This window comes from Cnephaeus nilssonii, assembly GCF_951640355.1.
Source record: "Cnephaeus nilssonii genome assembly, chromosome: 14".
Classification (NCBI taxonomy): Eukaryota; Metazoa; Chordata; class Mammalia; order Chiroptera; family Vespertilionidae; genus Cnephaeus; species Cnephaeus nilssonii.
In genome coordinates, this window is record NC_137085.1 from 13728907 (window position 1) to 13753321 (window position 24415).

The following is a 24415-nucleotide window of genomic DNA, read 5'->3' on the forward strand; positions in this document are numbered from 1 at the left end:
TGCCTTTCTCTCTGCGTCTATTCCCAGAGAAATCGAGGCCCTGGACTGCTGACTGCTAAGGCTGTGACTGTTTTAGCCCCGTGTGATTATGGGAACACCTCTCTCCCCAATCCCATCTGTTGTCCAGCTTCCATGAGCTTCAGTGTATTCACCATGAAAGAAGCGAGGTGGGTAAGCTAGCCCTGTTACTGCATCCGCCACCCTTGTGTGAAAATGAGTCCAAAGAACCACAAAGAAGCAAGCATAGAGAGGGAAGAAATCGTAACCGAAGAAATATCTTCTTTATCTATGTCCATTTCCTCCCACAAGGAAAAATGGCAGTGTCGGTTGTACATTACATATAGCTCTCTTTCTTTTTCGCGTGTCACCTTAGCACCTGCACAGCAGAGACCTTTACAATCCATGGCATAGGCTCTCCCCTCCGCCCAGCTCCCTCCGAGCTCCTCCTGGTGACAGAGTACAGAAATCACAAACATGCCCCGCGGTTTCAGACAGTCGCTAGAACGTGTGTTCAGTGTCCAACACATGAAGATGTTTTCCTCCGTCTCTTCGAATAGTAATTACATTTTACAAATTTTTTATTTACTTCGCGTGGTTTTCGTCCTGTTAACTGTTTTGTACAACAAAAGGGGAACGTCCCGCGGCCCGGGCCTGGCCGGTTAGCAGAGCTTGGCCGTCATCTGGTCGGACTGTTTGAGGATCTCCGTGTTGTAGAGGTCCAAGGCGTGGTTCACCCTGATGATCTCGCTGTTGGTCAGCTTCAGGCGGTGCTTCAGCATACAGGAGAACAAGTCCAGCTGGGGCTTCCCAGGGGCCACGGGCGGGGCCAGGCGGTTGATTCGGTCCCGAATATCCAACAAGAGGAGCATCACGGACGACGACGAGTAGAACTGGCCGCCCTGCGTGTAGGACTGGTTGACCTGCTGCACGGCGCTGCGGAGGAGGTCGGCGTTGAAGCGCAGGCTGTAGCCGAACACCTGCACGTCCGAGATCTTGATGTAGAACTGCCGTTTGTTGGGGTCGGACAGGTCCACGGGGCCCTGGCCGGTCTCGTTCCGCAGGACGGTGGCGAGCCGAGTCCGACTGCGCAGGTAGATGTGGACCGTCTCGAAAAACGTCTTCCACCGGTTGCCCAGCAAGAGGGTCCAGTTGTAGCACTGGCTGTTCTGGAGGCGGACCTTCTCCCAGCGCGGGTAGCCGAACTCGCCGAACGGCATGTTCCAGCCCTCCGAGTGGCTGCCGCTGAAGGGGTTGACATAGACGAAGAACATGGGGTCCAGGCTGCTGTTGCGCATCTGGCAGATGCGCATGGACATGCCGATGACCATGTGGATGAAGTCCATGCGGTTCTTGTTGCTCTTGAGCGTGAGGGACAGGCGCTTGCGCCACCGCGGGTCAAAGAAGGTGTCGAGGCGGATCTCGTTGCTGACGAAGGTGGTGTGCACGTAGAGGCGCGAGTCCATCTTCTGCAGCAGGTACTTCAGCTCCAGGTCCTGGAAGTCCAGGTCGGTCTCGAAGCTGATGAACTGCTCGCTGCGCTCCGAGTCCACGTTCTGGGGCTCGCAGCGGCCGCGGTACAGCTTGTAGCCCTTGTTGCAGGAGCCGCAGAGGGAGATGTTGGCCAGGCTGCACATGGCGCAGCTGTTGTTGCCGCCGATGATGCAGGGGATGGGGCGCTGGCACAGCGTGGTGCTCCCGTGGCACACGCAGCTCCTCTGGCTCTCCAGGAAGGTTCCCCAAAACCCGTTCTCATTGCAGTAGAGAAGCGACTGCACCCGGGCCAGCCACTGCTGGATCGTCCTGGGGACAGAGGGAGAATGGAGAAGGTTAACCACCAGGGGCAGGCGGGGAGTGATGAGTGTCCAACCGATCATGTACACGGAGACGCCCCAAGAATGAAAGGGCTGGGCACACCAGTTAGAACAGGAAGGGCTCTGAATGGAAGTTAGGAGGAGGGCAGCGTCAGGCCTTGTAACCCACAGGCCAGCTATCCTAGCAGGACGCTGGACTTCCCCCTGTATGTTCACTGTCCAATCCGTAAAGCGAAGGGGTTGGAGTACGCTGCTTAGGGCCCCTTCTAACTCTATGATTCCATTATACATTCGCCCCACATAAGTTTGATTCAGGAAATTAAAATGTATAAATTCAAACACCCCTGCTGGATGACAACAGATTGAAAAAAGGGAAAAATCAGCAATAGAAAGTAGCTTTAACCTGCATCAGATGTTTCCACCCTCCTCACAGGTTCTCTCAGGCGGTTATATAACATTCAGCCTCAACAAAAGCAAGTTCTATTTTATATCACTCTAGAGATGGCGAAGTGCTACCATACCGATGACCTGATCTGACCCTGACAGTGGCTTCTCAAACAGGTAAGAAAGATGTCATTACCCCCATTTTCCCAGCGCTCCTAACTCTCAACTCAGTGGAGTTTCCATCACAGCCTGTATGTCTAGGTCTCCGTCCCCATTGCCCCTCAACGCTGTGTAAACGATAGCCAACCTGTCGCCAAATTCCTGCCACGGAAACGTTCCAGGTAAGACAGATACTCCACCAGATAGAAAGCAACAGAATAGGTAAAAATACGTAAGGCCATCAGCTTAGAGCCTCTCATCTTTCCTCATTCCGGTGCCAGTCACCTCCTGGCTGTCTTTCAAGCTACGAACGATTCCTTACACGTGTCTTGTGCTTCTTACCCTGCACGGGGCACATTCACTCCCATTTTCTCCCTTGAGCCTCACACACACAGGAGCTGAGGTGGTGCTGGGCCTCTCCCTCTCCTTCCTAATCATGCTGACCACACGAGGCTGCAGGGAGGATTACATGCATTTTTATGTGAAAGCTTAGCCCCAAACCTGATAGGTATTAAGGGCTAAAAAAAAGTTAGCTCTTATGATTCCTGCAAAGGGACCGCCCACTCCATTTTATAGACATGGCAATCGAAGCTCAGAGGTGCAAGGATGGATGGACTAAGTCACGCATTGAGCGAGTAGAGAAGTCTCCTGTCTCAGAGCTTTGGCTTTTTTTTTTTTCCATTAAATGTCAAGCAAGAGTCAAGAAAGCCCTTCTTGAGGCTACAATGGGCTGTGGTGATGGTGACGAAGGTGGTGCCTGATCCCCACTTTAGAATGCTGGAAGCAGAAGCCCTTTTGCATGGTACTGCCTGTGGGAGGGAGGGTCAGCCATCACCTGTTCGATCATGTCCACGGTTAAGCCACCATGGCCATGCCTAGGAACCGCGGGTTCGGCAGTAGAGCCCAAGGTTAAAAAGAGCCCAAGTAGAAGCGAGGTCTGAGCTCAGTTCTGTAACCAGGAACCAGTCACTTCATGTCTGTAAGCCTCAGTGTCCGTATCTCCAGTGGGAAAGATAAAGCCCATCTTCTGCGGTGGGTGAGAGGACTGAGTGAGATAATATATTTAAAGGCCGGAGCCCGGCATAGAACAATTATTGAAGAGGTAATAATAATAAATACTCTTATCCCAGGGAATAAGCTGTTCCTTTGAAGGTATTGAGGCATTCAGGGATTTCACTATCTCTCTGGAGTTGGAGGAAAACCGGTTTTTCATACGGGACATTTGAAAATGGATACTATTGAACCAGCTTCCCAGGATGCTGTGCTTTGAATGAGTTGCTTATCAGCTGAGAGGGATGGAGGCATAATTAGCGAGCTCCTTGAAATTGCTCTGCCTTTTAAATCCATAGAACCACCCAGCCCCTGGCAGTAAACCCCCATCACATTCAGAACACGGGTTTTCTTGTCAGTTTCCCCTCCAGGCTCTAAGACTTGTGGGGGGGAGGGCTCCCCTCCTTCCCTGAGCTTCTAGCCCAGAGACTGGCTCCATATTAGTGTTTGCGGAGTGAATGAACAAAATTAATATTTTTGTTCTTGTTTTGCATTAAGAAAACCCACCTTCCCTTCTCCCCTCCGGACTGCAGTATTAGTTTTCAATACCATCCACCCACACAGCTCAGCCCCAGTCTCGGCTGCGTGAGACCAATCCCATCCCAGCCTGGAGAACAGCAGCAGGCCCGGCCTTCAGGCCACGCAGCTGGAATGCTAATGAGCTCTGCGGCTCCCACCTCCCAGGCCAGAACATGGACTGAATATTGGCTATGAGTCATCTGACCGTTTTGTGAGCTGCGGGGACCGCCACACGTCTCCGATTGCACGGTTCCATCTGACGAGAGCCTAATTTCAAAATGCCCCTTTCAAATGGCCCACACTTGCCCCTGTCACTGCCTCTCCAAGTGACAGGACAGTACCCCATTTAGAGCTCCTCTGTTCCCATCTGCAAGGCACTCTATAACCCCGCAGAGCACCCCCTTTCTCGTGTCTCATCATTGGGGTCCTTTGTCAGGGCCGCAGCCCCCACTCCTTGAATCAATGCTTGATTGTGGCTGAACTCTCGGAATCCTCGGGTGGGGGGGACGAAAAAGATGAAAGTTCCTGGTCATGCTGCAACAGGCAAAGGGGCTAGTGGCGCATTAGGATTCCAGCCCAGTCCGGCGGGAGGGACTGGGGACAGAGGCCCTCTGAGGCGCATGAGCGAGCGGCATGGCACCTGCATCTCCTGACCTCAGAATAATCAGGAGGTTGTGGGCTGTATCAATGAAGGCATTAATGCTACAGCAAGAGCACTTAGAAAGAGGCAGCGTGCAGGGAGGGGGCAGAGTAGGGAGAGGTGGAGCGAGGGGAAGGGAAAAGGATGCGGTGTTGGAGCTCATGGGGGAAACGAAGGAGCTGGATGAGCAGACAGGCCAGCGCAGGAGGCACCTGGAGAGGGGAAAGGTGATGGAAGGAAATGAGAGTGGGGAGGAGAGAAACAAAGAAATGCAGCCACAACTTCCACTGTCATACATTTCTCACGGAATATGGGCACTGGATGGGCCATGTGAGGACGAGTGGTCCTTTTGGCAAGAGGCGCAGAGGGAGGGGGCCAGGTGGGAGGCAGTGTTACTACTGAGTCCTGATTCCCAAGGTCAGTGACCTTTCCTTTGCTTTTTAATAACCTTGAGAAGAGCAAAACCAGAGATACAAGCTCATTCCAATTTGTGTGTTTGTTCTTAACAAGCAACTTCCAACAATGAGGACTCCACCTGAATCAGATCAACCTCCTCTCCCTTCTCCGTCTGCAGCCAGGGCTCTAGGTAGTAATTACTGATGGGCAGGAACTCTGCCATGCTCAACAGAAGGCAGCACCCTACGTGGGCCAAGGCAGTCAGGCTTACAACTGCTGAGCACTCACTGTATACCGGGCATTGCGCTGGAGCCGCACAGCCAACCAGCTGCATGAAGACAACGAGTTCTGCAGAAGGGAGATAACTTGTCTCCAGTCACTTAGTGACTCCATATTCAGACTCTGGGGTCCCTAACTCCAGCATGGGCGCACTTTCTAAAACCTACCACAGTGTAAAATTATGACAAAGAGGCAAGCAAGAAGTAAGCAGGCCACAGAAAGAGAAATACATTGAAATAATGGAAAGTTTGAGCATGTGAAGGGACTATTATCACATCCCTGGCTTCCTCTGGACCTGCCAGGATCCTTCTCCTCCAATCACAGATAATTGGAGCTCAGGACTAGTGCATAGGGCGAGGCTGGGGACCAGGGGTAGGAGGGGCTACGATCTATAAATACCACTTCCCAGGCTAGTTGGTGACAGCCTGCCTCAACCCTGGCAACAGAGGACGGCTTAATAGGCCGGCTGGAGGGAGGGGCTCACCAAGGCCTGACACGGCCCCACGGCAAGGCAGTCAGTTGAAGGCAGTAAGGACCAAGTTTTAAAATGCTTTTCTCTGTCCCTGGGGATCCAAAGCATCTTCCGTTCGCAGCCAAAGCTGAACTCCAATACATCTAAATCAGCATCTTTCTGTCGGATGGGATTTCAATTCATTCTGACGGGCCCTGAGGGGAGGGTGAAAGGAGGAAGGGAGGGAGGGCAGGAAGAGGTGCTTTTATTTCTAAAGCCCACTGGCACGGACCCTCTGAGGCTCACAGGAAGCGGCCTGGACCACAGAAGCGGAAGCCCGAGACGCTGCCCTGGAAATGTCCGGCCATCTCCCTCCTGCTCAGACTGAGCCCTGAGACCCGGGTGGACCCACATTTCTTGAGTGCTGTCCACGTCACGGCAGCTACCCTTTCTCCTCCCATCAGGCCCAGGAGGTAGGACTCCCCGGTGATTTCCACTTGACTCATGTGGCTTTGAAGGCCAGAGAGGGGCTGTGACTGGCCACGGCCACACAGCACGGATGTGGCACACCAGAGCTCAGGATTTCCGGATCCAAACGCAGAGCTCCCTCACTTTGCCTGCTGTTCCCTTCCCTCCCTCCAAACCCCAGACCGTGGGAGCAGCTAGGCTCCGGGCCACGGAGACACGGCTGCTCGCCTGCAGGCCCTGTCGTTGCCTCAGCCAGGATGTTCTGGCGACATGACAGGTCTCCCAGTGACACAGCGTGGAGTTGCTCGTCACTGGAGGCCGGAGGCTGTGCCACCCAGGGCTTCCCATCAGAGCTTTCAAAGGCACACCTCCCTCTCAGAGCCACCTGGGGGGGAGCCTCGCTGGGACTCCTAATTCAAGCAAACTCCCTGCTGATTTTAATTGGAGGTTTTGCCCAAGACAGGAATGCCGTGTGGGCCAGTGGCATTTTAGGGAAGATCATACAAATCGGGCGCCAAGGATTGGGGGGTGGGGAGGGAAGAGACAGACTAGGCTAAAATAGAAGCCTATAATCCATAATTCCCATTTGCCTACCAGAAGTGTTTATTTAAAAGTGGAGAGGAAATGAAAAAAAAAACAAATGGAGTTCTGATTTACTCTTTTATGCCCTGTGCTTCATCCTTGGCGTGTCTCTGACATCGTAATGGGTGTCTGAGTGATTCTGTGAGACTCACAAAATGTGTGTGTGTGTGTATATATATATATATATATATATATATACACACACACACACACACACCCTGTAGACCTTCAACTACACTGGGAAGACAAACAGTTGTTTTAGGTTTCTGGTGATGTACTGTTTTTTTGGTTGTGTGAGTGCGTGTTCATGTGCATGCGTGTGCATACACAAGCATGTGTGTGTGGGGGGAAGAAATGGTGTTAATAAGAGATGCATACATCAATGATGCCAGAATGTTTGGGGTTCAACCGAAAGCAGCCCGGGTTTATGGATATGCTGTATGAATTATAACTGGCCATCGGACCCACTCTGTGTTCATCATTTTTCCCAGATAAATATTTAGCCTATTAATCATTCCCCTCTTGGGTTTCTATCATTGCCTTAATAACCTGCTTTCCCTTCTCCGTTCTTCACAGGATGTCAGAGCCTCCGTGAACGGCTCAAGCAGTAAGAAGGAGAGACCAAAAGAAGAATTCTGCAGTTCCCTGCCAGGACAGCTCTCTGGTTTTGCGGAGGCAGCGGGGTCGTGTCTGCGAAGGGCAGAGGGAGGAATGGGGAGAAGAGCAAGTAAAAATCCAATAGGGGACTCTTTCCAATTAGGTTGTCAGGAGCTTAATTGGGGAGGATTATGAAACAATTTTTGCAATTACACAGCTCTGTGTCTGCAAGAAGGTGACAGGCAGCATCAGCTCTGTATTTAAATGCAGCATTTTGCTTTGGGGCATGGGTGTGCTGGAGAAGGGGAAGGAAGGGCTGGCAGCAAGGCTAAAAGTAGCAGGTTGCTCCAGGCGGAGGGGCAAGACCGGCTCCTTCTCCCTGGGCGGTGCTCAGGCAGGAGAACCAGGGACTCAGACCTGAAAGCCAGACAGTGAAAAGGGGCTAACCCCGAACCACAAGAATGGTCTTCTAGGTCGATGATCTGGGCAGGAAGAAGGGTGAGCGTAGGTGTGGGGGCCAGTTAAGGACATGCTGGACTCAGCCCATCCATGATTTGGCCTTGGATAAGTCACTTCACCTCTTTGATCCTCAGTTTTCTCATCTGTCTCTTGGGGAAGGCAATGCCTACCTTACACTTCTGTCTTAAGAACTGGAACTGAATAGGCAGAGCTGCTGGGAGGCTTGTGGTGAAAGGAGGTTCTGAATGGCCATTAACCATTATTGTTACTGCGGGCAAAAAAATGCTTTGTTTTATCAGTGTTCCAGGTAAAAATATTCCTCTCCCTAACTAGAAAGGCCAGCTGATTAATATCCTAGTCTCACTGGTTCCTCACCCTCCACAGTGTATAGTGAATGCTATCTCGGTGATGCTTGAAGGAAGAGCTAGCGACGTGGGCTTTGGAGTCAGGAAAAGTGGGTCTTGAATCATAGCTCCGCTCTTCATTACTTAACCTCGAGCTAATTGCCTGTCCTTCCTAAGCTTCATTTTTCTCAACCATAGAACAGAATAACAATACGGTACTTACAGGGTTGTTTTGAGGCTCAGATAAGATAATGTATTCAAGCTTCCTACACAGTGTCCCCCACGAAAACAAACTATTGTGTTTCTCTTGAGCTCACATAGAAAACGGTTCCTTTGAAACAGGTAATTGTAGCTTTAAAAATCCAGGGAAGTAGTTCAATAAATGTTAGTGGGTCCATTGAATACTGATATTAAAACAGCAACAAGAACAACACCTCTTCTTGACACCTCATCTCTTATGTACCCCCATATCATTAGCGGATGAATTACAGATCTAAATGTGAAAAGTAAATAATAAAAATAGTACCAACATCAACAAGATAGGGTTTAGAAGAAAACATAGGGGAGCATCATTACGATACTGGAGGAGTCACTATCATAATGGCACACTTAGTATGGCACACTATCCAGGAAAAAAATTAACAGGGATATATTAAGATTAAAACATCAATCAAAGATACTATTCAAAGAGCGAAAAAACAACCCTTAGAGAATGTATTTTCAATACCTCTACCCAAAGACTATTTCTAATAACTCCTGCACTCGGCTGCTGGGGCTAATCAAAGGCATTTTGTGCTGCCTGGGGTTTGCCACCCCTTTCTGGGTCTCTTTAAGCCACAGTACATGCAAATATCACAATCTATATTTATCTTGAGAAGGTTCTCACTGAATTATTTAATAAATGTAGTTTGTCCCAGAACAAACACATGCCTACAAGTCAGTAAGAAAAAGTCAGATAACCAAAAGGGGAAATAGGTGAATGATATGAATAGGCACTTCCTCAAAGAGGATACTCGAAAGGCCAATAAGCACACAAAACTCCACTTCCTTAGTCACCAGGACCATGCCAATAAAAATAGAAAAGCTGGGAAACACCGAGTATTGGCAAGGATGCTACTGGTGGGAGGGAAAATTGGTTCAGCAAATTTCGAGGGAAACTGGAAGTATCTACCAAGGAATCTACAAAGTTGAACCTACAAATACTTTTCCGTCCCAGCAATTCCGCTCCTAGCATGTACCCAACAAAATGCATATAGGGGGTCACCCAAAGACACCTGGAAGACGACAGCACTACTCATCATAACCACAAACTGGAGGCTGTGAGAGAGACCATCAGCAGTACAACGGACTTCCACAAAGAAAACAATATTCTTGAGAATAAATGAGCCCAAACTACACAAAACTACATGGAGGGATTTCACAGAAGAAGGAAAAGGTGAAAGCAACCAGACACAAGAGTCCATTCTGTATAGAAAGAGGCAAACCTGAGCAGGGTTTCGCAGGGCCACACGTGTGAATTCCTTTTGTGCACATTTATGTTGCTGTACACTTAGGATGTTTTCATGTTCTGTCTGCAATACTCCCATAAAACATTTACCCCCAAAATCATCCTTTAAGACAAGCGGAATACTACTACTAAGATGTGATACCTTACATTTTTATTTCACTGTTAAACTCTATATTTTTATGTCACTTTTAAACTTCCTAAAGTTCTTCGGCATGGTTCCATAATTTTGATCTTCACAACTTTTCTGTGTCATGGGATGGTGGAGAGGGTAACCTGGATCTCAATATGAAAAACAAGACTCAGAGAGCAGCATGACTTACTGAAGGTCACCGGTGACTTATGGCATCACTAAGACTAACTCACCCGAGTGAGGGTTTGTTGAGGTCCGAGGTGGGCGGGCTGGGAGGTGGTTCTGTAGGAGGATATGAAGGAGCTATCCACAGAAGCTGTAAGGTCCCAGCTCTATTTCATTTTTTTCTTTTGTTAATACTCACCCGAGGATATTTTTTCCATTGATTTTTAGAGAGATAGTGGAAGGAAGGGGGAGAGACAAAGAGAGACAACACATCCATTGTACATTCTTGGACCGGGACCAGGGATCAACCCTGCAGCTGAAGTATATGCCCTTGACCAGGAATGGAACCCGTGACCTTTCAATCTGCAGGCCAACGCTCTAACCACTGAGATAACTGGCTAGAGCTTGGACCCAGTTCTATTTCTGACTAGGTGGTCTGAGCCTCCAGATTCTATTCTGAACCTGAAGCCACTTCCAGGCCCAAGGGAAGAACACAAAACCACAACCTAAAACAACAAAAAGGGTCTGGAGATGCTGATTTTCTTGCCCTGTGTCAGCAGATGAGCCAACTGCCCTCCTTGCTACATGTGCAGTATGAGAGCCAGGGATGGGAACAAAGACAGGCCTGTGTTGTGTCGCACAAACCCTACACGTCACTCACAGTGAACCCTGCCCTGGCCCAGGTCATACATCCTTGGGTGGCTGCCGGGTTCAGCCTGTCTTTTTACCTGGCTGCTGTCTTTTTACCCCAATAAATAGAAAAGCAATGCCAAAGCCATTCTTAGGTAAAAGCGTCATTGCCCCAGGGTTAGGAGGACACTTGAAAGCTCCTATGACTGACAGGCAGCTGCCCCCAGCTAGCCTGGGGCTTCTTGTGGGCTTGTACCTCTTCCTCAATAGGACAATTTAATACTCACTTAAAATAGGTCTTCTTCACCAAATGGCCACCCTCTCTCCTATCCTCCCCACCCCCCAAACATCAGTACATCAGGGACTATCAAAGTAGCAATATACTCCTGGGGAAACTGTCTGTGGGTCTAGGATGGCAATTTCTAGAACACTGGAGCTGAATGATGCTCAGACAAAGCCTGGTCCATGGGGAAAGCCCAGAGAGGTTCTGTGACTTGGTTGGGGTCACACAAGTGGTACCTGGAAGCCCAGAACCAGAATCTTCCCCTGGGGAAGGCCACCGTGGACACTCCTCATTTCCCCCAGCCTCTCCGAAAGGGACGGCAGCATTGTACCTGGTGACGGTGCTCTGGAGAAAAGGAAATATTCACACTTTCCAAGGATTGCTGGACACGGGCTCTAAACTAATTCCAGGAGATACAAAATGTCCCTGTGGCACCTGTCAGAACAGGCGCTCAGCGAGGCCAGGTGATCAATGAGTGTTAGCGCAAGTCCTCTCACAGGGGGTCCAGGGGTTATTTCCTGTAGTTAGCTCCCGGCTTCCAGAATGCACACTTGGAATTATTCCATAATTGGAATCCTTAGAAACTGGCAGAACCTTCTTCCTTCCCACTTTTGGTATCCACACTCTACACGTAGCCACCAAATAATACAGTAACACTGTGGAACATTCTCTCCCATTAACCAGCTTCCAAGAGAATAAAACAACAAAGCATGCCCTTAGGTTGAGGCAGGTGGCAAGGGGCATAAACTTAAGATAAATCCACTAAACCACCATCTTGGTTGACACGGGTCTACAGGCCAATTTGATATTACAAAAAGCTTCCTCGTAGGTCTCTGAGAGCGCAGGCCCCTCTGTCCTAAAGGGTATGGTAATGGAAAACACGTGAAAGGAAAACCCACTGTGTGTAGCAGGTGGGCACGGATCCTTCCACACTCCTCCCTTAGGCCTGGGTCTATATTCCCGCCCCTTGAGTCTGGGCAGATTCTACCACTGCTTAGACCCGTGGTCGGTAAACTGCGGCTTGCGAGCCCCATGCGGCTCTTTGGCCCCTTGAGTGTGGCTCTTCCACAAAATACCACGGCCTGGGCGAGTCTATTTTGAAGAAGTGGCGTTAGAAGAAGTTTAAGTTTAAAAAATTTGGCTCTCAAAAGAAATTTCAATCGTTGTACTGTTGATATCTGGCTCTGTTGACTAATGAGTTTGCCGACCACTGGCTTAGACCAACACAAGAAGGCAGACACGATTCACGCAGTTTGTGATGCAGATCTCGAGAGACTAGCAGCTCCCACCTTGGAAAACTCCCTCTTGGAGTGCCGAGATCACTGATAAGCAATCTGACCACCTTGCTGGAGTGATCACTTGGGAAGGCCCTGGAGAGGGGTCTGCCCAGCCGAGCCCAGCCTTCTGCCATGGCTGCGAAGGCAGCGAACAGGTGAGTGCTGCTTTCTCGGAACCTCCAGCCCAGCCCCTCTGCCAGCTGAATACAATGAGCCCCTTCCATCAACTCCACGTGGAGAAGAACTGCCCGGCTGATCCTGGCACAAACTCCTGGCCCATCAATCATGAGCATAATATAATGACCGTTGTTTGAAACCTCTAAGTTTGGGTTGATGTGTTATACAGAAATAGATATTCAAACTACTACATACAATGAGCCCCAGAGAAAACTCGGGATCTCTCTTCCCCATTGTGTTCCTACCAAGCTAAGTGACTGTACTAGGCAGAATTCTAACATGGGCCCTCCATCCCCAAGATTCCAGGCTCTGTGATACGAAATCCCTTCCAGGCCTGTGGCCTCTAACATGGCACAGCTGACCTAAATACTGGGGTGATTAGCTAAGGGGATCTAATGTCATTAGAGGTGTCCAGTTAAAATCAGAGTTTTCTCTGGCTGTTGCAGAAGGAGAACTCTGAGAGATCAAGCCTGAGAAGGACTTGCTGCATCTTTGTTCCTTTGAAGATGGAGGGGTACCTGGCCAGGGACCCGAGAATGGCCCCTAGGAGCTAAAGGTGAACCTTCTCCCACAACCAGCAAGGAAAAGGTGACCTCAGTCCCACAACCACAAAGAAGCGACTTCAGACAACATCCTGAATGAGTGTGGATGTGGGTTCTTCCCCAGAACCTCAACCTCTTCATTTCTGCCCGTGAGACGGAGGCAGAAAGTCCAGCTACACCTGCCCAGACTCCTGGGAAACGGTGAGAAAATGAGTGGGTGTGTTTCTTTAAGCCTCTAAAGGTCTGGTGGTTTGTTACACAGCAATACAAAACTCATATAGTTACTCTGGCCAAACACTTTCCCACTGTTTCATTTTACTCTTTAATGAAATGACAGAAATAGGTTAGGCGATATTTTAGGTTCCCTGACAGCCATGGCATTTTATGATTTTGTAATTTTAGGTTTAAGCCTCCTGAGCCTCAGCTTCCTAAGGCAAGGCATGGATGCAGGGCCCATTCAGTGCCAATTTTATCTTACCTACTACATTTCAACCTCCCTGTGAACAGAGATACCCTTTGTCTTGTTCATCACTCTACCCCCACCCCTTGCATAATGCCTGGAACTTAGCTGATCACTAAGTATTTGTTGAATAGAGCAATGAATGGACGAATGAATGAAGATTTTGTATAAATATGCCCGTGACTATTCTTTGACAAGAACAAAGGACTGTGCCTATGTAGGATAGCAGCAGTGGGTCGGTCATTAATTTCTGTGGGCCTTAGTCTTCTTACCTGTAAATGGGGAGACTAACCCTTGCTCTAGCTCCCTCACGGGGAATTATAAGGATCAGATAAGCTCACTGGTATGAGAGCCCTTTGCAAACTTTAAAATAACCTGTGCATGAGGTATTTGTCTTAGTAATAGTTTATTTCCCTAAGCCAAATGGTGTAAATCCATTCCCTAATTACAGCAGAAAACGAGGGCCTCCCTGCTGTTCCGTTGGCTGCTGCTGGTTAGCAGTCACACCACCTCTCAGCAGGAGCGGCACCTGCTGGGATACAAAGCCATCAGCATCTATCTGCTTAAGACCAGCTGAGGATGAGCATCTCTAGCGGCAGGAAGGGAAGTCATCACCGGAGGTACCACACCGGATCATCTGGGTCATTGCCTCTTAATCTGGGGTAAGTCACTCTTTTCCAAGGCTGTGTACTGAGGAACCCAGTCTTCCCGGCAGGAATGTAGTTCTCTCTTCCTACCTTTGTTGCTATTCAAAGTCTATGCTTATAAAATGGAAAGCATAATAGAATCTGGGTTATAGGGACGTTGTAAGGATTAAATGAGTAAATATATGCAAGCACTGAAAACTGTCTGGTACATAATAAATGGCCAATCCATGTTAACTATTATTACATCTTTTTTTTTCTCACTATATAACCTTGAGCAAGTTGCTCCAGTAATAGTGGCAAATTAGTCGGAATAGGAGCTTCTGTCTCAGGACGAACTCATAACTGACCACCGTGTAAGTGACCTGACACACTCCCTTCCATCAGGTACATGTGGTGTGTGACCATCACAGGACAATCAATACTCATGGCTGGATGGTTGCACTCCTACAACCGGAGAGTCAGCTTTGTGTGTTCCCAAACCTGTTTATGCCAGTTCTACTTACTATCATTTTATCATGGAATTAAAAGCAAATATATCGATGAAATATGAGTTTTTTCCCTGTGGAAACTAATTTGAATTCTATGAAAATATTCTACAAAGTCCAGTTGTTGAAAAAAAACTCCCATCCATTTAAATAAAGGGGGAGTATTCGAGAAAGACTGGAAGGATTTATAAAATTCTACAAACATGTAGATCATTTCTTAAAAGTCTTTAAACTACTGATCCACTTTGAATAAACCGAAGTTGGAAATATTATAGTTATTGGTCAGATGTATGCAAAGATACATACATGCATAATGTCAAATAAAATATATGCACACCCTCCAAAAAGATTTTAACCCTATTTGAGAAGACTGGCTGAAGGATATGCATTTATATATTTTATGTTAAAAATGTATTTATGTATGTGCAGCATATATACATTTTAGGATTCCCCACTTTAACGTACTTTTTCAATTAACCAACCAATTATTGGATAAGGAGCCTTGTGCTTTGAGTTCTTACTGTATGCTACAAGTGGCCTATATGTTTTGTTATTGATTTTCAAAAGTTAAGTATTATTTTTATCTGCACCATACCAGTTAGAAAACTGAAGCCCAGACACCTTAATCCAGTGCCAAGGTTGCCATGCCAATGATGGCAGTCACACATCTTGGCCTGTCAGACTTCAGCATCTGAACTCTAAGTACCTGAAGTTCCACAGCCTCTCTGCTGTGTTACTACATTTTGTTGGGCTCCTGCTTGATCTTCTCTAACGGAAACATCCATTTCTTGGATGAAAGCGTCTTCATCAAACACCTAGGGTCTACTACTGCTGTGTTCTTGATTATGCTAACATTGTATCTGTTCATTTCTTTACAGGCTATGAAGAGTTTTCACATACATCATACAATTGACTGGGGCATGAAACTCCATGGGGCAGCTCCTCTTATTATTCCGATCATACAGATGAGGAAACAGAAGGCTCTGATGGGTTTAGAGACTTCGGGAGGTCATGCATCTAATAAGTGGCATAGCTTTGTCAGTCTAATAAACCAAACCTGACTTTAGTTCAATAAAATATAAGAAGTCACCTCTGTCTGGCCCCCTGCATGTGTCTATGGAGATAAAATCCCGTGGCAAGTAAGTATAGAGTTCAGAAAGAAGAATCAAAATCAGCATGGATATTGAGGGTCATCGCAATAGAGATAATGATTATCTTGGAAGGCAGAAACTTGCCACAGACACCAATTAAACACTGTATGGAACAGGAAACGTGTTAGAAGCTGACATGGGTTCAGAAGCTATGGCCCCAGGATTGGAGATGACGAGGATGCCCCCAAGAGATTTTCATCTCAGCAATGCATAATTACATTGTGGCTGGCGAGGGCCTGGACTGCGGGGTCAAGGCCATGTGAATATGGGAAGTAAAAATAAACCAGAGACCAAGAGTCAATGGAAAATGCCAATAATTATACCGTCTGCCCTCCCGTTGAGGTTCCGTGCATCTGCTTTGCCTCTACAAAAACCAGGTGTGGGATGGAGGCAGGAAACATCAAGTCACACTCTCACATCAAGCACCTACTTGGTGCTAGGAGTCTTTCTTCATTCACTGAATTTAATAGACTCTGAGACGTATCTATTTTTGCTCTCTTTCTTTCCTTCCCCGCCCCCCCCTCCCCCAAGAGGGTATATTTCCCAAAGTAACAGAGTTAGCAAGAATTACTTTCAGGATTTGTATCCAGGTCAATTGAAGACCATCTCCTCTTACAGTTTTCATTCTACCCTGCTGCCTGGACCATCACAGACCTTTAGTCATGGTCCATTCACAAATCCCCCAAGTGACCCGGAGCTAGTCCCTTAATGCCCTTTAGCCTTAGTTTCTTCCTTTGTGAATGAGGAAGATGGGAGAAGCATACTATACAGGTAGAAAATCTATAGATTCTTTACATGACAATGGGACATTATTTTAAAAGATTATGTCAACATGTCTTTGGGACCCCATTCCAAGCAGAAAATGAATGATGCATCCATCCATTGGACAAAGATTTTGAGCAGCTCCTGCGAGCCAATGAAGGTGCTAGGAGTGGTGGTGATGTTCGGTGGAGAACATGGGTGCAGGTACATGCTCAGAGCAGATGGTCTCATAGGAGACACAGACATTATTAAGTGGATAGAAAAGGAACGGTAAACTGAGATGTGGGCTTCATTTGGGAGTCAGAGTGCTAGGAAAGCATATCAAACCGGTCCCAACACAGCCTTTCAGTACAAGGCTCACAGCCTAATGCACTGAGCTCTGAAGGACACATGGAAGCTACTGCGGGAAGGGACAAGGAAGGCTGGTTCCAGGTGGAGGGAACAGCCTGTGCGGAGCCTGTGGAAGGGGCGGGAGACGTGAACACCTGGGGAACTGAAAGGAGATATACTGGTGATATATTACAAATCCGTGCACTTGAAACTTATTCCATCTTATTAACCAATGTCACCCCAATACATTTGATTTTTTAAAAACAGAAAGGCGATTAGTGGGGGTGCAGCTGAGATAGCCAACAAAAGGCGTGAAAGCAGGCATAAGAGGTAGGCAGGGCCAGATCCCGGCAGCCCTGTAGGTCATCTTAAGTTTTTGCTCTTTCTCCTAAGAGCGGTGATCAGTCACCCAAAGGTTTAAGCCGGTGACAAGATAGAATTTGATTCGTAAATCATGATTCTGACTGCCTCCTGGAACATAGATTGGAAAGTGATTAGATCTGGAGACTTAGTTAAAAGGCCATTCATTGTGTTTTGGAGGAAGAAAGATCTTAGTTTGAACTCTCTGCTTCTCATTAAAATGGACTAATTAGCATCATCTGAAAGCGATACTGCTCACAGATCCAATTACTGACCTTGTACCAATATTTTGGAGTTGAGCTGTTGCTCTCTCATTCTCTGTGACATTTCTCCCGGAGCTGGGAAGGACCTCGGAGAAAATGAGCCCCGTTGTTTCCAAATTGTTTTAAAGAAAATAATAAAGTGTCACCTTAATTTCCCAAATGAGTTTTAATTCACAATTCCATAAAGAAAATGGATAAAAGGTGGCACTAAAGGTGAGGGGCGATTGTTCCCTACTCAAGCTGTACCCTGCCCCTGCAGGGCACAGGGCCCGGTTATTGTGGCCAGGGTTCCCGGGAGCACCTGCCCCAGGCCCCTGAGGATTTAGTCCGGCCCACTAAAGGCAGAGCCGGGACCTGAACTCAGACCCCTGGTTCACACCAGTGTCCTCTCCAGCATGCCCTGAGCCTAGAAACTGAGGTTTGGAGGACAAAGGCCCTGTTGCTTGTCTGTAAATGCCTCTTGGCAGGCCTGGGAGACCAGGTGGTCAGTAGATATTTAAGGAATGCACAGAAGTCAGCTAATTCTGCATCGCCCATGCTGACTGGGGCTTTTTCCTTCCCTCCCCAACTTCCTTTTTTCCTCTCTCTCCCTCTTTCCTTTCTCCCCCCTTCCTCCCCGCTTTGCAATGAGAGGTGATTTCCACCATAAGGCAGTGTTTATTCTGGGCGGGTCACCCATCACTTGGATCATCTTGCCTCGGACAGGTAGAACAGCACAGAGGTGACAGGAAAGGAAGCTGCCTCTTACTTGCTGCACAACTTTCAGTAAGTCACCGAACATCTGTTCCTTCACTTCCCATTCATAGATGGGCTGTGCCAGAGCTACCTGATGAATGAGGTGAGAGCTTAGAGCAGGCCCTGGCCCATGGTAAGTGCTGTAGAAGTGTCAACTATTCAATGTGGCCTTGGACCTAAAGTCGGCCTCAGTCTCTTCCTGATGAATCTGGTTTCCAGCTCACCCTGCTTGCATAACCCCTTTTCCCAGAGCACTCAGAGTTTACAGAGTACTTCCCAACACACCATCCCAGGTGACACAGACACAGACCAAGGCAGCAGAAAAAAATTATTATGCACATTTTACAGATGAGAAAACCAAGGTTCAGAAAGTCTCAGTGTCAATAAAAGTCAAAGTCTGCTTCCCAATCTTTCCCGCTTTTTAACTAGACAATGTAAGGGTCTCCTGGTAGCAAACCATCCTCAGAAACCTCCCTTCTGGGTCCCTGCCTCCCCCTGACCTGTCCAACCACGGTGCCACGGTCTGACACTAGGGCCAGCTCCTGCAAAGGCTAAAAGAAATCCATCACGGTAACCCTGGGGACCCCCCCAAAATCCTTGTACATGATGGGCACCCAATAAACATGTGGTTGGGTGTTGGACACCCCATTGGCAGGTATGGTCTAGAGTCTTGCTGCCCACATCCCAATAAGCACTGAGCCCTGGGGTAGATGATCTGACTTATCTTAGTGCTTGCAGAGCCCAACACAGAGTAAGCTCGCAGGAGACACTTGCTGCGTTGTCCTGCACTGACCCCGGCCTCTTCTCTCTAACTACGGGGGATGTGCCTGATGTGTCTGCCTGGTCTTCAGATCTGGTTCAGGGCTTAGCAATGGAATCTCAGCACACCACACTGGAGACTATAAAACTCTAATCCTGCGCCCCCTCCCATGACCTTGATGAACTAACCCTGCCTTTGGCATCAACATACAATCAAACCAGGGAACCCAACCAAGCACAGCTGCCTCTGCTTGCTTCTGCACACCGAGTAAAGCCTGCACAGGGCTCTGGCCCACCACGCCCGCCAATGGAGTCAGCAAGACAATTCCAATCCTGCCACTCCCCTGCCCTGTGACCTTGGGCAAGTTAATTCCATCTCCAACTCATCAGTTCCCTCATCTATGAAACAAATCCAATAGCATCAACTTCACCGAGATAGTGTGAAGACTGGATGAAAAACTATGCCAATATCATCAACACTCAGAATTAATGAGCATTAAAGTGGGCTAAACAATTTATATGCAAAATATCAATGCCTGATTAAAAAAATAGCAATAAGAAAAGTAGTTAACGTGTATTGTTTTCCACCTGCCAGACAATCTTGTAAGCACTTCATGTGGGTTACAGCATTTAACCTCCAAAACACCCTTATGAGGATGACACTATTATTAGTCCCATTTTACAGATAAGAAAATTAAGGCGCAAAGATGGTAGTAAATTCACCAAGGCTCTAATATAAGCAGGTGGCAATGCTGGGATTTGAACCCAGGATGTCTTGGTCCCGAATCTTTACAATTTGCCAGACCTGTTGCCTGTTACACTAGCTACTCAATAGCAATTGTTATTGCTTTGTATTTGTTATCATTACCAACATTAATCTTATTTGTCCTACATATAGGATAGTCATCTCTAGCTCCAGTTACACTCAATTTATCCTGCGGTACATAACTCCAAAGAAGACTCCCTCGGCCCCCGGTGACCCACACCTCCCAGTATTCACACCCTGGATCCTGGGCTTGGTTTTTGACCAACAGAACATGGAAGAAGTGATGCTCTCTGACTTCCAAAGCCAAGTTGTAAGGAGTCTTACAGCTCCCTTTTAGTCTCAGGATGCTGCCATGCTGTGAGAACTCCAGGCCGCATAGACAGAGCAGGTGTAGGTACTCATTGGCAGGCCCACCTGAGCTCCCAGGTGACAGCCAGATCATCTGCCCGCTCTGGGAGTGAGCCACCTTGGATGTCAAGTTCAGTCAAGACCCCAGATGACTCCAGCACCAACCAACTTGACAGACTCCTCCCCAACCCTGACTTGTGTCCAGTCCACCTACAGGACCATGCAAGATGATAACAAAGCGTTGTTTTGAGCCACTAAGTCTTAGGGAGAACTGCTAGGCATCAACCGATAAGCAGAACACCTGCTTTGTCTTCCAGCCCAATACACAGGTCCCAGCACACCTTGAAACAGAGTTCTAATTATCTGTATTTGACTTCTCACTAAAGTTTAAAGGTAAACACCTCTTTCAAGGAACAATAATTACTATTTGTGGATCTTAGGCACATTATTTAACTCTCTGTGCCTCAGTTCCCTTATCTATAAAATAAGAATGCTAAGATAGTAAGACTACCTAGTTCAAGGTTGCAGTGAGGAGGAAATTAGTTAATTCAGATAAGATGCGTAAAACAGTGCCTGGCATTTAGAATACGAAGTAACAACTCTCTCGCTCTTTCTTTCCCTCTCTCTCCAACCCCCACCCTCTTGGCATCGCTTCCATTTTCTTTTAACTGAGTCAGGCACTGTACTAGGCTTTCTACATTTTAAAATCTTAATCCTCACACTTAACCTGAAGGCAAGCATTATTATGCCCCACGGCAAATGAGGTGAGGCGAGGCACACCAAGCTTCCCGGCTGAGAAATGAGGGAGTCGGGAACTGACCCAGTCCCTGTGAGGCTACCGCTCATCCAAGCCTCCACAACGCCACCCCTCTGGGACCTCAGCAGAAATCCCTGGGGCACACGTGGTTGTGGCAACATCCGCTTGGTGGCCTCATCTCCCACAGAGCCCGACACAGTGCAGCTCAGCAATCAGTTCACTTACAAATCCCACTCCCTCGGGGCAGGTGGCCCGAGATGCCCAGGGTTAGCACCACTGTCTGACACCGCTCCGGGCAGGGAGCTGTCCTACCTGCTGGCGTGAGAAGCACTCTTTAAAGCCTTCAGCTCAGATGTCAGGAAGCAGTCCACAGCAGCGAGCAGGGTCAGCCTCCAGGGACCAGCACAGGCTGCGTTTCTGTGCCTCTCACCTCCCAGGACTAGCACTCAACAGCCCTTAAGTGAAGGCAGCCAAGTGACCTGCAGGTGGGAGTCCCTCCTCTCTGGGCGAGTGGAGGCAGGATGCTATTGGATGTAATGGAGTGACCTGCCCAGGTGGAAGTCCCTCCTCTCTGGGTGAGTGGAGTGGGGATGCTATTGGATGTAATGGAGTGACCTGCCCAGGTGGAAGTCCCTCCTCTCCTGTGAGTGGAGGGGGGATGCTATTGGATGTAATGGAGTGACCTGCCCAGGTGGAAGTCCCTCCTCTCCTGTGAGTGGAGGGGGGATGCTATTGGATGTAATGGAGTGACCTGCCCAGGTGGAAGTCCCTCCTCTCCTGTGAGTGGAGGGGGGATGCTATTGGATGTAATGGAGTGACCTGCCCAGGTGGAAGTCCCTCCTCTCTAGGTGAGTGGAGGGGGGATGCTATTGGATGTAATGGAGTGACCTGCCCGGAGTTGGATGAGTGGAGGAGGGATGCTATGATTGCACGTGCTTTCTCATCTCAGGAGCAGAGAAGGAAACACTGCGAGGTGTTCTTGGAAGGTCCTGGAGCGGGGACATCTCTGGCTGTCACCCCTGACGGCTCGCACAGGAAGAGCAAAGCATTCTCAGGTGTGGGCGCCTCTCACGTCAGCCCCAGGTGATTGCCAGTGCCCTTTCCATCACCCGGGCCTGCCCCTCCCTCCTCCCTCCCACTGCCTGCCTAGCTACTGCCCTGGGGCTGCCCAGGCCCTCCCTAGACCTGCCACGCCCTGGGTGCCCTGTGCCCTGTGCCTGCACATTCTTCTCTCTTAGCAAATGTCTTCCCGGTGTCTGAGGGCCTCTGGACCCTCCACTTCATTCTCTAAGGTGACAAGCAGCGAAATTGAAGCCAGTTCTATTCTCAGCCTGGAAACTGTTACCCTTTCCCACCAGGTTTCGATCCGATCCGGCCTGGTCGGTCCTGAGGTGCACAGTTCTTCACCCAAAGGTCTTACCAAAAGCCAGATGGTGTTTATGCCAAATGACATCCCCCACAATACACATGCCCAAGTACCTCAGAATACGACCCTATTTAGAGACGGGGTCTTTAAAGATGCAATGAAATTAAAAGGAGGCCACTGAGGTGAGCCCTGACCCAACAGGACTGGTGTCCTTAAAAGGAGAAGCGATTAGGACACAGACACACACAGAGGGGCGGTCATGTGAACACGCAGGGAGAGGTGGCCGTGTACAAGCAGAAGAGAGGGCTCAGGAGAAAGCAACCCTGCCCAACCCCATCCCAGACTCCTAGCCCCCGCACCTGTGAGCAATCAATGTTGTTAGACCACGCCGTCTGTGGTACTTGGCTACAGCAGCCCTAGCAAGCTAATATGGATCAGACAGATAATAGAGGTTGAAAGTTCAGGGCATATTCAGGCCACAGTGAGAAACCCATTGTTTCAGGGCAGCCGGAACCGTAGGGGAGAAGCCAGGGATGATCTGGACCCCACAAGGCCTCACTTGCCACCTCCAAGGGCATCACCTGCATTGCATTTGCCCCTGAAGCAAGCCAAGGCCAGCTCACACCGGGTCCGGGCCGGCGGAGGCGGCAGGCGGAGGCAGCACTCACCTCTCTCTAGGCAGCTGGTGGTTGGGATTGTGGCGGCAGCGGACGCTGAGGCCAAAGAGCTTGCGGGCCGTGCGCTGGATCTTCTGCCGCTGGGCCTCCATGGAGCTCTGCAGGAGCTTGTAGCGGTTCTGCAGGTCCCAGTCGTTGCCCCAGTGCTGATGGATGCTCCCGATGGTCAGGAAGTGGTTGCTGGGCAGACGCTTCATAAACGATTTAAACTCATCTGGCGGGAGACAAAGGCCAGGAGAGAAGGCTGAGCCTGCAAGCCCCAGCTGAGGTCGCTCACCAAGAAAGCCGGCCTGCAAGTAACACTGACGGGCCGGAGGCCCGGGGAACAGGGCGCTCCCCTGCTCGGCTCCCGGGAGGGGTGCAGAGGCCGCGTGTCAACAGGAAGGCTCTTTGGCTTTGCTGCTCCAGGAGGGACCCTGCATCCTGCTGACGACAAACTTGTGCCATCTGAGTGCCGACTGGATAGCAATACCCGCATATCACGTGTGTTTGTATTTACTCAGAATCCATTACACCCAATTTTTGTCCAATTCTACATAGAAAACCACGTGCCTCCAGTAGGATGGGAGCTGTAAAAATAAGTATGACGGAAGCAACGTTAATAAATCCTAGCCAGCCCTAACCGTTTTGGCTCAGTGGATAGAGCGTCGGCCTGCAGACTGAAGGGTCCCAGGTTTGATTCCGGTCAAGGGCATGTTCCTTGCTTTCGGGCACATCCCCCGTAGGGAGTGTGCAAGAGGCAGCTGATCAATGTTTCTCTCTCATTGATGTTTCTGACTCTCTATCCCTCTCTCTTCCACTCTGTAAAAAAATCAATAAAATATATTTAAAAAAATAAATAAATCCTAGCCAGATACTGTTCCCTGCTGCATGACCGAACCCCTGTACCTGCTCTCACTCTGAAATACAGAGAAGTAGCAAACGGTCGATAGGTGTTAAAAGCACATTTGCACCACCTTCTCCCCGATGTGATCTTCAGGTGTGACGGAGAGCTGAAAGGATCCGCCTCCCCACCGTGGGACCTAGTCTAACGGGAAGTTGTGTCCGCATGCCATCTTATGTCAAGTCCCATCGGGGGAACTCCAGCTTAAGACATGGGAACCAACTCCAGAGCCTCCCGGGGGAAGGTGACGCTAAGTTTCCCAGTGTCAGCAAGCGCCACACCTTGACACAGACTCGGAAATTATCTGGGTCAGCTCTCTCGCTCTGCATACAGGGACACTGCAGTGCAGAGTGAGGGAAGGACTTTCTGGAGGTAGAACAGCCCGTGAGTGCCACAGGCGGGACTAAAACCAGAGCTGCTGTTTCCCATCTAATTCCTATTGGCCCGCTGCGGCGATGCCCCCCTTCAACTATTGGAAAAAATAAAGAATTAAGAGGTTAAATTTTTTGCAGGTAAAAAGGTAAAGTGATTAGATTATACATATAGATATATATATATATATCCATCCTAAGCCTAATATTTTCACTTTATGTTACAAAACCTACAAGAAAATTTCAGGTATAATAGGCATTCATTTTCTTTTAAAAAATGCTTACATAGCTCTCTTTAAGCATCAGGCTCAGTCTTAAACACCTAGCACACGTAAGTGATTTTATAGCAAACCTGTGAGGTGGGTACTCTCAGTGCGCCCTTTCATAAGAAACTGGGGCACAGAGAAGTTCACTAACTTGTCAATGTCACACAGCCAGTAATAAC

The 24415-nt window shown here is 48.7% G+C and overlaps 1 protein-coding gene across 2 annotated transcripts in view; it reads right to left on the reverse strand.

Annotated features, from left to right (window-relative positions):
* Positions 1-365: 365 nt before the first annotated feature.
* The window catches only part of BRINP1 (BMP/retinoic acid inducible neural specific 1), a 161444-nt gene continuing 137394 nt past the window's right edge, over positions 366-24415 (reverse strand). For both annotated transcript variants that reach the window (XM_079791451.1, XM_079791450.1), the window contains exons 7-8: positions 22708-22930; positions 366-1800 (exon numbers count right to left, since the gene is read on the reverse strand). In XM_079791451.1, coding sequence (XP_079647577.1) covers positions 660-1800; positions 22708-22930 — 1364 coding nt within the window. In that variant the 3' untranslated portion in view covers positions 366-659. The remainder of the gene's footprint in view (positions 1801-22707; positions 22931-24415) is intronic.